At 44.6% G+C, this 18080-nt stretch overlaps 1 protein-coding gene across 6 annotated transcripts in view; it reads left to right on the forward strand.

Moving 5' to 3' along the window:
- Positions 1-18080, forward strand: part of LOC138528623 (serine/threonine-protein phosphatase 2A 65 kDa regulatory subunit A alpha isoform) — a 1423294-nt gene that overhangs the window by 629350 nt on the left and 775864 nt on the right. For all 6 annotated transcript variants that reach the window (XM_069640443.1, XM_069640434.1, XM_069640450.1 and 3 more), the window contains exon 9: positions 13695-13829. In XM_069640443.1, the coding sequence (XP_069496544.1) occupies positions 13695-13829 (135 nt within the window). The remainder of the gene's footprint in view (positions 1-13694; positions 13830-18080) is intronic.

Here is an 18080-nt window from a genome sequence, read left to right on the forward strand (position 1 = left end):
CTCGGCAGGGTAAGCGCTGCAGCACTGGACTACTCAAACCCGGGGTTGGGGAGAAGGGAGGCAAGGGGAGGGGGAGTGTTGGGGTTCTTTGTTTCATATTTTGTTTTGAATATGAAAATGCCAATAAAAACTAAATTAAAAAAAATGTGCTTAGCAATAAAGTTTGGAAAAAGAAGTCCCATTAATCCGATTCTGGAACTACTTCAGTTTGCCTTTACAAGAAATTATTTTCAATTTAAGGGTACATTTTATCTCCAGAAAAAAAGGCAGAGATTTGGGAGCGACCTTTGCTCCAGGGAGAGCCATAATATATATGTCAGAAGTTGAAAACAAATATGTGTTTACGGATTCCAATCTGTATTTTAAACATATTGATCTTTGGAAACGATACATGCATAACGTTTTCGTCATCTGGAAAGGAGATTATTCTACTTTGTTAGATCTTCACACTTGGCTAAACCACAGGATTTCAAATATTCAATTTATATCATACTCAGATCATTACTATATTATTCTTTGGACTTGAACATTTACCATGCAGAAAGAAAATGGGCTTGCATTATTTTTAGAAAACCTACTGGTCACAACACTACATGCATTATACCAGTTTCTAATCAAAAGTACACATAGACAATCTTCTGTTTGGACACTACCTTCGAATTAGAAGGAATTGTAGTTGCATGACAAATTTAAAATAAATGCCACAAACATTGACAAACGTCTTCTATCCCGTTGTTATCCTAAGAAATGAGTTACCTCGTCACGCAGAAGAGCTAGTCGCATATCGCGAAAACGTTCCTACCTATCATCCTAGATTTTCTTTGATTAAACAAGCTATCAGCAATTATTGGCCTCTCATTAACTTAAGTTTGCCAAACACCCAATGCCATTGTTTGCCTTAAAAAGAGCACAGAATCTCTGAGATCATTTTGTACATTCCAAACATGATTATTCTGACAGATCATGGGTCAAATCAGAACCTCAGAGATCATCTTGTATGTTTCAAATATGATTATTCTGACAGATCAAGGGTCCAATCAACCTTCTGGCAATTACCCTAGTTATTACATGACCCATGTGGGAATTGCTCCATTTGTAGACTTGCTACTCTTGCATTGTCCTTTTAAATTGCTGGAAATAATTGAGGCCATCATGATTTCTCTAATTGCCTAACACAAAACGTAATTTACTATATACAGTGTGCTCCGTGTGGCTTAGAATATGTAGGCAGAACCTCTAGAATTGTCATCACTAGAATTATTGAACATTGTTCAAGGATTTACAACACCACCTTGGGCTTGCCATTAAGTAGATCATTATTTAGAAGCTATGCATTCATCAGATGACATTAAATGGTGGACACTAGATATTGTAGCCCCCAACCACTAGAATAACTAAAATTGATCAACTATTTGACATCAAAGGAACAAAGATGGGTCCATTAACTTAAAACACATCTCGTCAGCCTCAATACTATTATGACATGGCACCTCAGAACAAATCTAAAGATTTAGAACATTAAATTGTGTAAATCCATTACAATAATATAATTACTTTGTAATCAGCCATCCCCTTTTTCCTGCCATGACATCGGACTCCAATCTGGAAGCTTTTTTGCAAGCTTTTAAAACCCAATGTGTTTAGGCGTCTTCTCCACCTGCTTAAACTTTTACCAATAATTAGTGATCTGGTGAATAAATGCAGGGTGCCTTTTTGTCACTTGAGATCATTCACATTTTACTACAACATTTAATTTCTATCGCGATCTAATGTTTACAAATGACGAACTACAGAATGATGTAATACACCATGATGTTCTTAACATCAATTCAAGGTCCTCCAAAATGGCACTGAATACATGCGCTATAGGAGGAAGCTGAGCTGAATACTGGCCGTGCACAATGTCGCATTTCTGAAACATTTGGTAAGCCAGTAATGTCCAGTACCTTACTAGTTATATTAGTTTAATTAAGCATGCATTGCTAAATAAATTGAATTTTTAATCCAATATAAATTTAAAATGTGGCTTTTCTTGGAATGGTTTTCAGCAAATCATATTTGATTTGCTAAAAATTACTGGCTCACTTATTGGAAACTATCCCTAGAGTAGCTAAAATTAAAAATAAAAATATCTGAAATTTGTACCTTTTTCTATGCCCCCTTTTATTCCATTAAAAGCCCCCCCCTTTTTATATTGCAGCATTTTACATCATCAATAATTGGATCCCACAATCTTATTTAAAGAACATATGCCATATGTAAGTGAACATATTCTCATTTATCTGAACCCTATTTTATCCATTTAATTTCGAGCTTGTTAGTCTTTGATAATAGGCATACTTAGACTTTCTTTTAACATATTTCAGGCACTTCACAAGAATTGTTGATTTTTTTAAAGAGAGCACCCTCCTGCTTAGAGTATACACAGTCCTGAAGAAGGCATTTAAACTTTGCATATGCCGAAATGTTATAATAGCACCGAAAACTATTTGTGTTTCTTTTCAACCTAAATTAGACTACCTGTTTCTGCACCTGTTTTCTGTAAAGAATGGACAGAATTAGCCCCTATTCCTCCAGGGGGATCCCCCCGTTAGGCTAGGGAGGTGAGCCCTCTTCACAACACCCTCCCTAGGGGTTGAGGCAAGTGGGACCTCAACGTGAGAGACTCTCCCTTTGGGGTTCAGGACTACTGTTCCTGTGAGGAACTCCCCGATGCCCTCCAAGTGATGGCTTAAATGGATTTAGCTAATTCACCAGCACGTTTTATCAGTTGCATGAAGATAAAGTGAACCTATATTATCAACACAAGAAACTGAGGATATCTCTTTTTATCAGAGTCTCCAATGGACCTTGCAAAAGTTGCTGAAAAGGGGAAACCAGCCAAAGGACCAGCAAGAGGAGGCGGAAAGCAGATAACACTAGTGGAGGCCCCTTGACCGTAACAGAGTGAAAGGAGATGGAGCTGTCACAGAATTTGGAGCCTGTGTAAGCCATATAAGCACCAGCATGGAGCAAGAAACGCTGGGAGACTGGTGTGCGAGAACAGTGGAAATCCTAACGGGTTGGAACCGAGAGTTCTTTGGTGGCGTAACTACGCAGCAATCGTGGTGGGCAGCTGGCCAGCACAATGACACCAGCACCACCAGCGGTAGGGATCAACTCCTGGAGCAAGTCCCGGCAACATCCACAAGCCGAGAGCTGGACGCATATGAAACAGACATTGTGGAAAGTGAACCAAGAAGCCGAGAGGGAGTCCAAAGTCCTACAGATACTGGCAACGTTACCCCTGAAGACAGAAGCTAATATGGGGGACAGGGAATACCGGAAAGTTAAAAGGGACTCATTACAGGTTAAACAAAACTCGTCCCAGTACTAATGGGATAAAAATTGGAAGTAAGCAGATGAAGCCGAACTATATTAATGAGATATAGAGAAACACACAAATGACAGAGTGGGAAACAAATAGAGTTGGCATCTTATTGCCTTAGGAACAGTGAAAGGTCACCCCGTATTCTGAAGATGAGCAAGAACAGAAACCAAAGATACATTTGGGGAGTCGAGGCCTGTGAGGTCAGGAAAATAAATATCATGAATGAAAAAGCACCCCACGAATAGGTGAACTATAATTGGGAGTTGAGCAACCACAATTAATGAGGAGGACTATATACAAGGGGATCTGAATTTCTACAAGAGAGAGGGATGGAACTTTAGCAGAACAAGGATAATCTCTAAGACAAAGGTCCAGGAAGCTACCAGTCAAATAAAGAAACTGCAGAACTTAGTCCAAAAGATAAGCAGAGACTATTTACATATGGTATATTGAGTAGAACAATATAATCAAGAACACCCCTCTGAAGAAGCACTGCACCCAGGAGAAGGGAGTTATTCACCTGGCGTTAGTTGGTTATAATAGGGGTAGGGTCCGATAGGTTCGATTTGGACTGTTTGGACTTGTTTTGGACATTCACTCTGACTGATGAGCAACTTAGTAAAATAGGTAGGGCACACCCCATTTAGATTAGGCCTTATTTTACTTTAAATAAACTATATGGTAAAAATGTCTTCACAGTGTCCACGTCCTTATTCTGATCCTCTATATTTGATGTTTCATTCATTGTTTTCTCAAGTCAAATAGTGACCATATGCTTTAAATGATAAGTTCAGTTGTTTTGAAAGGCATTTTGTGTGAACTAACAATTTCCACCATTTGTCTTTTCAAGATAAATTAGTTGGATAGCCCATTTCAGCACCTGTTTGTTGTTTGAACAACTGTTTCCTCAAGTTAATAGTGACAACATGCTTCAAATGATGAATTTAGTTGCACTCGTTGGCATTTTGTGATAGCATGATTAATTATCCATGTGATTAACTTCATCAACAGAGTTAATGTTATTGTTTTTTGTTCGTGTTTGCTTACTTCCACAAAAAGTTGTTTGTATTCAGCATTTGGTTGTGTTTATTATGATGCATCAATATTTAGTTTTTCTCCTCTTTGGATCCATGGGTTTGGATACCTCTTCCAAGGTATACATTATTTTTCAAAATTGATTAGCAGAGTTTTCTATTTGAACTTCTCTTGATTAGCAAACCTACTTATTTATTTGGCACATTTTGTACAATTATTGTTACTGTCACCAGAAGGTATTCACACATACTATGGCCAACAAAACAGTATTTGTGTGTGCTTCTGAAATAATGTTCTAGTCATGATGAATGTCTTCGAAATGCAAAGTTTACCTGCATGAAATGGCACAACCCCTCCCCAACCCCCAATACAATTAATATGATAAAATGGCTCTGAAAACATTTCAGTGCAAGGCACTCAGCAGCTGATTACGGTTGGTGTTGTGCAGGCCAGTATCCTGGTATACATTATGTCTGCCCCACCATGTTAAGAGAAGTTTACGAGTTTCATGTATCAAAAAGGTCAATGTTTGAAGAAAGTCAGAGCTGGATGCTAAGGAGTGTGGTTTTGCACTAGGTACAGTAATGGTCATGATTGCCCTTACCTGTAATTGATATTAACTTGATTCAGTATCAACTTGATTCATTGTTATTTGGCATTTATCTAGCGCCCTATATATCATTGGTATGAACTCAAAGCGCTTGTGGGTTGAACGCCCTTGGGCACCGTAGTCCAAGTCAGTCGAGAGAGATGGGTAGTATAGGGTGCTAGTGTGCACTCAATATGTCTGCAGCAAGTGTGATTGCCTGATGGTAGCTGCATCATGTGTGCAGTGAGGTGGTTGGTCTCCGAGGCTGCATTCTGGAGGCAATTAGACCTGTGTAGGATGTTTGTGTGCATCTAAGCCAGATTTTTCATTTTTTTCTTCTTTTTTTTTTAGGGTATAGCTGTGCTCAAGTAGGTTGTTGAGGTGTTCATGGGGCATTGTTCGTATACGTGCAGCCAGGCCGAAATTGATCGAGGGGTATAGCTGCGCTCTATTGTGTGTTTGTGTAAAGTAGAGAGTGAGCGTAGCGGTAGGAGAGGTGAGTGTCTGGAGTGGATGATTTACTCTTGGGAGCCCACTGTTCCTGGATTACATTTTGGATCCGGATGAGCTGGTAGTGGTCGTCCTCATGTTTCGCAGTAGCGGAACTCTGAGGTAGATTCAGAGATAGGACCGGAGTAAGTAATGTTTTGCTCTCTCAGACGGTCACTATTCTTAGGCTCAGCACTATGAGTCTCAGGAGACCATTTTCCAGGTCTCTGGTTGTGGTTTTGGTGGGTTGCAGGGTAGGTCTAGGCAGGATGCTTGGTTAAAGGACAGGAGATACTTGCACCAACGTAGTCATGCCGAGGGTGTGATGCTAAAGGACAGGCCGGACATTTGTCAGCTCGCTCTAACGTTTGTTGGCAGGCTGTAATTACTTTCCAAAGTAATGTCAATGAGGTTATGGTTCCTGATGTTGGTGGGATTCAGCAGGCTTAGATGGTCTTAATCATGGATTACGGAAAGAGCCAGGTTTTTAGAGCTTTGCAGAAGGCCATGTAGTCTTGATTGTGTCGAATGTGCAGAGGGAGTGAGTTCCACAGAGTTGGAGCCAAGGTTGAGAAGGCAGAACCTCCAATCCTGGCTGAATTGGAGGCTGGCATCTCTAGTAAGAGGGAATTGCTGGACCTCTTGTGTGGGTATGCTGGGCAGGTCATGCGTACTGCTTGGTGGGTAAGGCATAGGATTTTGAAAGTGGCCCTGCATCCTACAGGGAGCCAATGAAGGGTGCGGAGAGCGGGGGAGGCTTGATCCCTGTGTGCCAGAGCAAGGAGGAGTCTGGCGGCAGTGTTTTGGGCTCTTTGGAGTTTAAGTTGGTATGCCAGTGCACCCAGGTATAAGGAGTTGGCATAGTCCAGTCTTGATATAATAGTGGCAAGTCTGCTGGGATTGATGAGGTAAGGAGAAATGCGTTTTAGGAGTTTCAGGTGGTAGTGACAGGATTTTGATACATAAATGATCTGATGGGAGAGGAATAAGCATGGGTCCATAGTGCAGCCAAGTTTTTTGACTATATTGGAGGTAGGAGAGGGGTGCCAAGAGAGGGGGGGGCAATGGTATTGGTTGTGGGTGAAGGGCAGTGTTGCCGCACACCATGATCTCAGTTTTATCTGTGTTCAGGTTCTGGACGTCCATCAGTCAATATCTCTGAGGCATGCTTCAAGGTCGGGATGTGGGTTGGAGCATGTTTTCAGAATTCTCAGGATAATTTGGGTATCGGCAGTGTAGTTGTAGCAGGTGAGGTTGGACGCACTGATGATCCCTTGTAGAGTGTCAAATAGAGGTTGAAAAGGAGAGCAGAGAGGCAGGCGCCTTGAGGAACTCCAGTGGTCACAGTGCGAGCGATTGAGACAAAAGGGGAGAAGAAAGCAATGTGTTTCCTGTTATTGAGGAAGGAGGCAATCCATTTGAGTGCCGAGCCTTGGATTCCTAGGGATTGTAGTTGGTTGAGGAGGATAGAATGGTCAATGGTGTCAAAGGTTGCTGACAGGTCAAGGCGAACCAGCGCTGCATGCCCTCCGAGTCTGCAGCAACCTTGAGGTCATCCCAGATCGAGATCGGAGTAGTTTCTGTTCCATGGTAGGGCCTGAAGCCTGATTGAGCGGGGTCGAGTAGTTTGTTGGATTCTACCAAACGGTTGAGCTGGGAGTACGCAGCGTGGTCAATGAGTTTCGCCAGGAATCGGGTGTTGGCGATCGGTCTGTAATTCTTAGGGACAAGGGTGTTGAGAGATGTCTTAATTTAAGCGGTTTGACATGCTTTATTTTAAAGGCCTCTGGAGAGATGCCAGAGGTGAGGGAGTCATTTAGTATGGACCTTGCGTGTTCTCTTGCACAAGTGGAGGAGAATATTTCTTTCAGAAGAGAGGCGGGACAGTGATCAAGGGTGGGATCCGGAGGGTCTGTTGCCAGATAATAAATCAAGAAACTCGTCTCTCGAGATGGGGTTGAAAGAGTCGAAACATGGCAAAGTGGTAGACCGAGCAATAGGATCGGGAGGGGCAGGTGTGGGGTAGGGTGTCAGGGTGGAGAGTTTGGAATTAAGGTTTGCCATCCTGTCTACTGATGTGCTGTAGAAATGCAGCGAGAGGGAATGAGAGTGTTTGCGTGGGCATGGTCTGGCCAGTGGTGCAGGTGGGTTTCACAAATTCAGAGATGATCCTGTGAAGCTCTTTGCTGCTGCTGCAACAGTTCAGGATTGGTTTATTGCAAGTGTCCTTTTTGGCCTTTCTGATCTTGGATTTGTAATTACTGTGGTGTTGGGCAAACATAGATCTGCTGAGAGTGATTTTAGATGTTCGCCATTTGCCCTCAAGAGTTATTTTGGTTTTTGAAAGTCTTCAGGTGGGGTGTGAACTATTTGGGGGATGGTCCTTTGTGAGATGCTGCTGTGCGTGGGAGGAAGCCGTGATTTTATAAAGCCAGGAGTCAAAGAATTTGATGGTTAAGGGTCTATCTGAAGTCTGTGCTGCTGGGAGACTGTGTTGCATGGCTTCAGCTAGGTCTTTGAGTACCTTGACTTTGTTCCAGCATTTGTGATCATGTTTGAGGGCAGGGAGAGCCATGGGTGGAAGGGGCGGTGTGTGGACAGAGAAAGGGATGGCAGAATAGTCCGTCCAGATGAGCGGTTTGGACTAGATACAGAGGCAAGGTCATAGGAGCTGAAGATTGCATCAAGGGTTTGGCCACTGGAGTGGGTTGGGCCTTTGGTATATCTGGAGAGGTTGAGTGCCTCTAGACTGTCAATTAGGGGTTGTGTCATGGGGTGTTTGGGCATAAAGTACCAGATACTGAAGTCCCCTAGTAATGTGAGTGTTGGGTGGTTTACCTGAATGTTAGCTAGCGAGTCACTGAGATTGTTGGCAAAATGTCTGTCATATTCAGGGGTTCTGTATATGTTTAGGAAGCTATGAATGAGTGTTGATGGCAGAGAGAGTTTTACTAGAAGGGATTCACAGTTAGCATTGCATGTCTGCGTTTTGGTGAGTGAGACGGAGAAATGAGGTTTGTAGAGGATCTCTACACCACCACCTCTAGAAGGTCTGTTGTGGGGGATAAGCGAGTAGCCAGGGGGGAAGGCCTTGTGCGCCACTGGTGCAAAATCGTCCCGAGAACCAAGTTTCAGTGATGAAAATGAGGTCAGGATTGTCAGAGGATAGGAGGCCAAAGATGCTGTCTGTTTCTCGCCACGGAAAGGGTATTGAAAAGGAGGCAGGTGACTTCATGCAGCATGGTTGTTTTTTTGACGCTTTTGGCTGGGAGGAGTCGGTTGGATTGAGAGGCATGGGGTAAGGAGTCAGTCGTTGCGATGGAGGGTGTGGTTGGATCAGTTGGGTGGCTGAGACTGACCGAGGGGTGGTGGTTGAGGTTCGGGACGCAAGTGCTCTTAGGGGGCAGGGGTGAGTGGGTGTGGTCGATGGGGAGCAGGAAGAGTAGGCGGGCGGTGGTTGGTATACGAGAGATGTGGGGAGCATCAGGGGAGGGTGGGCGGCGAGTGGTGCACGTGTGGTGTGTGGGGTCAGGCAAGTTGTTGATTGTGGTTCAAGTCTGGAGGGTGCTAGGAATTTAGGTGTACTGGGTCAGAGGTCATGTTCAAAGAGGTGGGGACGGGGAGAGACAGGAGGGGAGGGCCTGATGGCAGGGCTGGAAAAGGATGCGAGGTTGAACCGATGAAGAAGTGGCGAGGTATGGAGAGTCGAGGGAGAGGCCTGGTCACCCTTTCTGCGTTTTGTGCTTTTGGCTGCAAGAGGTGTGTGAGAGAGGGTGGGAGGGTCGGAGGGGAAAGGGGATGAAGCAAGAGTTTTAGAAAGGGCAAGACGTGCTACTTTGAAGCTGGAGGTCTGGGAATGGGGGTTGAACAGGAGCTGAGGGAGGGGTGGTACGGGGGTGTGGGTGATGGGGTGAGAGGGATTCACAGCTGAAGTGGGGGGGTCCTCAAGCTGTGTGGATTGCGGGTAAATTGGTTGGCATGGGTCTGCACTGTCAACGAGGTACTGGTTTTTCGAAGGAGAGGTGTTGGTGAGGAGATGTGGGACTGGTGTGGGGGGATGGATGGATGGATGGATGGATGGATGGATGGATGGAGTGAGTGTGGAGGGTTGACAATGTTGGTGTGATGTGGAGCTCTACACGAGTGGAAGAGAGTTAGTGCAGGGGCGGGGAGGGGAGGGCTGAGTTCAGGGTGGCTGGTCTGGGGGAGTTCCTGTGTGGCCGCACCGATATCGCGGTAGTGGTGGGAGGCTCTTGTTTTTAGCGCCAGAGAGCTCCTCTGGCTTGTAAGTTGGAAATTGTGGGGTGTTTACGAATGGGGGCTTGGAGGTTGTTTTCCAATAGATGCCCGGGGGCAGAGAGAGGAAGGAGGGGTTGGGCTGAAATGTGTGCGATAAGGGTAGGAGGCGGGCGGTGTTTGGCATGCCAGAGCGCTCCTCTGATTTTAGAGTTAAAGAGGGACTGGTGATTGGTGGCTGGTGATGGGGGGGGGGGGTCGGAGTGTATGGGTGTTTGGGTGCTGGGGTCGGGGCTGGCAAGCCAAAGTGGCATGCAGGGGGGGAGGGGTGGGATTCGTGAATTAAGGCGCTACTACGGAGGACATGAGCTGGGTCGGGTGAATTATGGTTTGTTGGACGGGTGGGTGTGGTGCAGAAGGGGCAGAGTTGTGGGGGCGGAGAGGCGCCCACAACCTGTTGTGGTATCCCCATCAGGAGGAGGAAGTCAGTCATGATTGTGGGATGACGTAGTGAAGCAGGTGGGCGAAGAGGGGGTTAGAGAGTAGCTGCATGTACAGAGGGCTAGGGCGGGATGCATCTGAGTCGACACACCTAAGACTAATGGCAGGAATTCAGCGGCCGATAATGTAATGGCAGCAGCTAGGTTTGGGACAGAGGGAGAAAGGGCTCACCACAGGGGCACAATGATAAAAGCAATAACACTAAATGCAATAGTATAAACTAGAATTGTGACACCGGGATAGATGGAGAAAGGTTCTAACACGGGGGCACAACAGTAAATGCAAGGACAGTAAATGCAGTAGCAGCACCTAGATTTGGGACACCTGGATAGAGAGAGAAAGGGCCTACCACGGGGGCACAAGAGTAAATGCAATAACACTAAATGCTATAGTAGCACCTGGAATTGGGGCACCTGGATAGAGGAAGAAAGGGCCTAACACGGGGGCACAATAGTAAAAGCAATGACAGTAAATGCAATAGTGGCACCTAGGTTTGGGAAACCTGGATAGAGGGAGAAAGGGCCTACAATAGGGGCAAAACAGTAGATGCAATAACAGTAATACAAAAGGCAGCCAGTAACCCGAACGTCTACGTTGGAAATTCTTGAGTAGTGCTAGCTGGCACAATCAGGCCAATTCTGATAGGCGGCTGTCAGTCCCAATCAGGTTATCTGGAACAGTCAGGCTAGATATGAAAGGATGATATCTGGCAAAGTTAATCTAAATTAGAGAAGTTGCTATGTGGCTTGTTGGGGCAATCTACTGAAGGTAATGTTAGGCATAGGGTAATCAGAGTGCAATATATTGCTGGTTTAGACAGGCTATCTTAGAGCAATATATGGCTATTGGACACAAACTACGTAGAGGCAGTATATGGCTGTGAGCCGTATGTGATTGTGACGAGACTCATCGGTTGGGGTTAGAAGGATTTTCGATGGGATTGGACAATTTACAGAAGAGCAGTAATTGCTGGTCCCCTATTGCTCGGATCCCCTACCTTGTTGGTCGATGCTGGTTGATGGCTGCGGGCACCACTGGCTAACACAGTCTGGAACTGCTTCTTCGGGAGCTGTGGCCCATTACCTCGGTTCCTTCACCACGGGGGCTGCATGGGTGCTCGAAGTGTGTTTCTGATGTCCAATCGGGGGAAGGGGGGGGGGGGTTGGAGGTGGGTGGAGGGAGGCTAACAAGGAAGTGATTCAAGGTAGTGGGTCGGGTGAAGGCGAGCGCGATCGATGGCGGGAGGAATTATTTTTATCAACAATATAGCGATAAACACTGCTTTCCCGGGTGGAGAGGCTGGTAAGACCCCCCCCCCCCCTCCCTCAGTCCAAATTGGGTAGGTCTAAGTGCAGATGCTTTACTTTTCATTTATAAGGGAAGGAGGGTTAGCATGATCCATCTACTTCCTTTAAAAACAAATATGTCCACAGTTGGAATAACTATTTCCAGCACCTTGTGGCGGACTGGGAGGTGCGTATGTGAGGGAGGAGGAAGAGGGGACTTGGGGGACTCTGGTGAAGGAGTTGAAGGGGGAGGGGGATTGGGACCGTGAAGGATTCCAGTGTGGGGGTGGCTAACAAGTGTAGCTGTGCGATAATGTACATTTCCAAAAGTGTTCCCTTATGCTTGTCAATATGATGCTCCTTCCCCATCACAATTAAATGTAGTTCACACTTTGAGATTTAGATACACTAACCTAAACTGAACTACACCACTGAAAAACATTGAGGTAACAAAGTGATTTATAAAAGCCATGCTTTAATTATGCTTTGTGTAACAGCATATATTTTTTAGGAATAGAACTGGAGGGCTGCCTTTAAAAAATAGTTAACATGTGCTGTTCCTTGCGAAATAGAAAATTGTTTTATTTGAAAAGGGTAATTTAAATAGCCAGTTGTCCTACACAAACGTCAAAATGATTAGCAAACCCACAGAATTACATATCAAATTGTGATGTGATGCTACTACTCTTGTGCACTATTTTTTATTAAAATGACAGAAAATGTACTGATCATAAGTTTATGATAAATATATTCTTATTGAATAAAAGACAAGTGCACAAGTTGATTATTTGGTTTCTTGTGATGGGAAAGGACTTTCAAAGTTAAATACAAAATATTTCTCTAACTACCATTATTCAGCACACTCAAATAGAGCTATTTACTGTTTTCTCGCGTTTTGCATAGTGGCAGGGGATCTCCTTTATATATTCAGGTGGAGGTTTCGCTGCAACAGGTCTTTTCTATTAAACTTGGCATCACCTGACCACGATGGCAGGTGTACCAAGTGGGAAACGTATCTGTTCAACTAGGTTCAGGATCTGATGAACCTTCGTTCCCTACTACCTGTCCTCTCACCCATTTCTTGCTGGTTCTGCTTTGAAAGCATTTCTTAGTCTCTGTATTCCCGTTCTTATAGGAACCCCTGAATATTGGCTATGATAGGTGATGAATGAAGCCAGAAAAAAAAGGAAATTATATTTAAAATCCATTTCATTTCACAATATGCTATGAGAAAATAGAGTAAAGTACCGCGATTTAGAAAAAAAAGGCCAGGTAGCCAAAATTTCTTTTTGAAAATGTACACATGTTCAATGAGCCCTTGGTGCAAATAAGACATCAGGAGAGACATAATTTGATAAGTGATTAGGCAAGGTACAATATATGAATTGGAATCCCATAGAGGAAAGCATTTTCCAGTAGCAGAAATACGTTAGTAAACTTAACTTATGTTGCAGGTGACAGAGTTAGTAGCAGTATACCACAAACTGAGTCTTGTAGGTCAAAAATAAATTGGACATACACTGAGCCATGAAAAACAATATTGCTGGCATGTGTAGTGTGACGACTGCCTATATCACATAGAGGGGTGCGTGCTTTGATTATTTGGCGCCAGGGCACTTAACTTTGGGCCATTAGATTATCACAATATGGCGATTGGGAACCGGTGCAGTTCGCAGATAGTAATATTATGAAATGTAAGTTAAGTACCACTGAAAGAAATAATGTAATTCATCGATATATGGTGTGATGCAGATGTCATTACGATTGGTCGATTTAAACACGTGAGTGAACCCCTCTTTCAATATCTAGTTTTTCAGTTTAATTGCCAAGGTTCTGTTGCATTTTGTTAATTTTCCAAGCCAGCCAGCAGGCCTTCTTTATAAAGAGAGCCCTTGGCATGATGCTCTTATGCAGGAATGCCAAAATAATTTGCTTTACATTTTTGCTCCCTTTCTTTCCAGTGCTTCTCAAATCTTGTGTGGTTCCGTTTCTCATGTTTAGCTGTACTCTGTTTTCTAGTACAAATTACTGGGACTTAAGACAGCCTTTGTTTAGTCTTTGATGGGTTCCATAGTTGTGTACTCTGTGCATCCGACAGATGCACAGAGGCATTGGTGATCTTTCCTTTGATTAATTTGAACTCATTCATACTGCTTCGTCACTTTGTCTTTACTTTTACTTGGTTTAGGAATTGGTGACTGATGCCAATCAGCACGTGAAGTCTGCTCTTGCTGCAGTCATCATGGGGCTGTCTCCCATTCTTGGAAAAGAGAACACTGTTGAACATCTACTGCCACTCTTTCTGGCACAGCTGAAGGATGAGGTGAGTATGTAAGAACTTGTGGTTGACCATTATAGCACATTCTCTAGAATCCACCATATCATCTTCTGTGCATAGTGAAAAGAAAGGGATGCTAAAATCCTCTATTCATGCACCAGGTTGTAGACGAGAAGGCCTTGGGCCTTGTTTAAGCGACTAGTACCTCTGCATGTTTCAAAGCATGGAGACTGACAACTATTCTGGCATTTTAAATCCATCTTTGACAGAAAGCTCATGATTGTAAGCATGCCACGCCTGGTCGTTCTTGCACTCTCATTCCCTCTGTTTCAGTTAGGTACTACAGATTTCCACACCCGGACATTCAAGACAGTATTGCACTCCGCAATGTCATATCTGTGAGAGTTGCGCAAGAGATTATTACAACGTTTCCGGCTTTTGAGTGTAGTTTCTCATTTAGAGGCAATTATAGGGAACAGCTCCTCACAGATTATGCCTTACACATTGTTTTGAAATCTATAAAGGTAAAATGAAGCTTCATTAAAGGTAACATTTATATTGAGACATATAGAGAATGATTTTTATGGACCTGCTAGTTCCCCTTAAGTTAAAGATCTACTGATGAAAATGGACCCTCTCAGAATGACATTGAGACCAAATGCATGTTTGACAGCTCTTGCCCTCTGTTAAGGTATAGATCTGTGTGCCTACCTGGAGCTTTCAGTTCCTCCTTCTGGACTTGGTCCATAAGGCCATTGCCCATTTTACTATAAACAAAATGTGACCCATCAGTGGGTGGTTTTTACCAAAAATACTGTTCAAACTGTAGCCCAGTTGGTTGCCAGACTAGGGGATAGGTAGGTGCTTACCAGAGAGTCTCGGAAGGGGGTGCTTATTTTTGTGTTTTTAAGTATTTTTAATGTTCCCTCTACCATATACATTTCATACAACCATGTACTGATCATATTTGTTTTCCTTTTAACATCAAAGCATTAACCCATTTGCTTAAAAAACATAGCTACAATAGTTTTTTTTTCTCGTTGCCAGTCTACGTTTTGCTACTCTGCTTGTAGGCATCCGACTGATTTTGGTATTTAAAAAAATGTGCCCCTCACCTCTTTTTAATTGTTACCGTAATTCATACATTGTTAACATTATCGTGAAAAATGCATGAATTGAACCACCACTGTACATGACAACATATCTTTTTTTGATGTAATTCTAAAAACACAAAAATTATGTCCATGTAAACAAAACCACTGTGTTTTTTCAATGATTATTGAAGGTGAATATTGTATATCATCCCCTTCTTCACTTCCTTCGATATATTACAGAGAAAGGTTTTGCTGGGAAAGATGTTCCTTTTGCAGATTGGCCTTTATTAACATCAATGAAACAACCAATGTTTTGCTGTGGCTTGACCACTGTCCTGAGATTTGTGGAGGTAGATTGTCTTTTTGGCTTACTTTCCTTGCTCTGCTTATCTCTTTTTGGGGGGGGGGTCTCGGTAAGCCCATGGAGCTACCAGTGCAGGGGGACCCTGTTCCCTTTCTGAGATTCCTTGGTTTTCCAGTAGCCATGTATTTTCCCCCTGTCCATTAGCCTTTTTGCCTTCTTGGGTCAGGAAATGCTATTGATTCCTGAGTTTCCCAGACAGATTGCCAGTGTGCACATACCGGACAGATATGGCGGTTGGTACTGTCTTTTCCCAATCCTCATTCCTTCTTTGGGCTGTCTGTTGCTTGGCTGATATGGAGCAAGTGGCTATCAAGGATTGGACTGCCCTTGCTATTTTGAATGGTGCTGATCCTTGCCATTGTGGGACAGGGGCAAGCCCAGCCCGAATTTGGGATGAGAGAGTCCTGCAGCTATTCCACAGTTCATTGGTGGGAGCCAAGACCACTAGGAAGCGGAGTAGCCAGCTGAAGCCCTGAAGACTGACTTTGAAGACAACCCGCATTGCTTCCAGCCAAATCACTGAGATGCCCTGCGCCTATGGTTGGATTTCCAGAAGAGCCTTGTCAGTGCTTCGACCCTTTGCCTGCTGGGACCAACTAGTCCAGAACCCTGCGCAAAGATTCTGCCATAATAAGCCTTTGGAAGCATCCTGGAACTATCCTATGTGTTGACCAACTCATCCAGGGCATCTTTGGTGCATCAGCCCCTCTACTTGTGACTCAAGACTCGTCCTCTTGCAACTGCTACTCTCCAACTCAGATGGGCCTTCTAGGAACAGAGCCCTCTTCATCGCAATGAGTGTTCCCAGATTGGGGTGATTATCACTGCTGTCTGTCAGGCTCTCCTGTTGTCCTGACTCCTGTGATGTCGGTTGTACTGTGGTGCCTTGGCACTCCTGCATCAGAAATCTTCTCGTGGGAGTACAGTCATATAGTTGGATTCTATCCCTAGGCCAAAAACTAATATTGCACCCGCAGCTCCTGAACCCATTGCAACTGGGCCAATGACTGAAGTAAGTTGGCACAGCAATTCAGAGGACCCCAGGAGTGGACCCTCAGAAAATAAGAATAAGAGGCTGGGGTCTGGATACCTATTTTCACTGTGTCTCAATGCACCATTATATCACCCCACAGCTCCTAAGCCTTGCCTTACTGCTCTGATACACTACCTCCCCCATCGAAGTCTAGGTGAAGTGCAGTAAAGACTCGCCCCCAAGGAATCTCTTCATTGGACCAGTGGGACAACTGAGGGTGAGTAGCTCAAATAAATGCCATCCCCAGGACCCCAGGTTAAATATTCACATTGTGACTTTGTCAAAAACACCTTCAGCAACCCTAAAGAACCTGGTGAGTAAACAGCTCTTTGCCACATGTGTGGTTTTCAGGAGGGGTGTGAAAGTGTTCTAGGGTTACAATGAGACCCACACAAAGCACTCCAATAATTCCAGTTAGACTTAGAAGTACAAACATATACCATTATATGTTACTACTTTAAAATACACGTTAAGCGATGAAGCCTTCTGGTAGATATTATCTACTAGCAAACCCATATATACATCCACAAACAGTGGTTCTAAGAAGAATCTCTACATTTTACCTTAAAGACAGTTAATAAACCCAGTGCCTAAGTGCACATCATGCAAAAATGGCTCTAGTCACTCTCTTCTACACCCCAACACTTTAAATAATTCAGGGAACTGCACATTGAGTAACTACATGCAGCCCTGCTATCAAAACAGTCTGCACTACCTTCCACACATTGAGGCCACAAAACCAGTGTGAAGACCCGTAGGAAGAAGAGGGGTGGGGGGAGCAGAATGAAGATGTGGATCTGAAGGGCATTTACGATGTGCAACATGACCAGTGCCTTGTCTCGGGAGATGTTGAGACCAGCGCCCGGATCCCATGTCAAAGTGTGTTTTTGCAGACCCTCCCCTCCAGACTTACCTGAGGTTCTTGTGTGCCACAGTCCAGTGGGGGGCGGGGGCGTCAGCAGCCATTCGGGACAGGAGAGTGAGGAAAATAGATTTTGGCAGTCACCCCATGGCCAGTGGAACCCAGAGCGTGGTGCTGCAAGGCACCTGACACTCGCCAGCTTTAGGGGCTGTGAGGGCCACATCTCCGAGGCACCACCGATTACCATTGGATCAGCCCAGGTCTCGGGTGTGCACTTATTTGTGGACAAGCGAGCCGCACAGACAAGCTCCATTGGCCTCCCTGCATGCCGGCAAGGTCTGACTCGCATTAAGGGGGCCCAACCTGGGTGCCCAAACCTCAGACGCAGTTTGAACAATTTCCCAGCCGCTCTCCTGGATCTGCTGCTCTTTTCTGTGGGATAAGAGGATGTGGTTTAGGCCCCCCCACCCACTAGTAAAACCTCCTCATTACACATACATACCCTGGCGACCAAGGGAAGAAAAAGATTGGGTATTGACAGCTGTCCATTCCTACGGCGATGAGGAAGATAAAGGTACACAACAGGAAGTGTGCGTTGCCTTGGTGAGATCAGTCCAAGAGGAGGACAAAGAGGCCAACAGGAGGAGAGATGGCCCAGCAGCAGCTGGTGGGGAAAACTGGTTGAGAGAAAGTGATTTCAGCAGGTCTGCGGGTTGAATGTGCGTAAGTGTGAGATGTTTCGAGTAGGAGAGTTTGTGTAAGGAGTGCATTTGGTAAGTTTGGTATAGAGTGGTAGAGGTAGGAGAATATTGGTAGTGATAGCTGGGTAATTGTCGGACGAGAGTGGGAAGACGTGAGTGTTAGTGGTAGGGGGAGAGTTGTAGGGAGTGGAGTCGTAGCGGGGGGAGGAATTGGAGAGGGATTCAGTGGAGAGAGAGTAATG

Source organism: Ambystoma mexicanum, chromosome 1q, assembly GCF_040938575.1.
Source record: "Ambystoma mexicanum isolate Mex_15411 chromosome 1q, UKY_AmexF1_1, whole genome shotgun sequence".
Lineage (NCBI taxonomy): Eukaryota > Metazoa > Chordata > Amphibia > Caudata > Ambystomatidae > Ambystoma > Ambystoma mexicanum.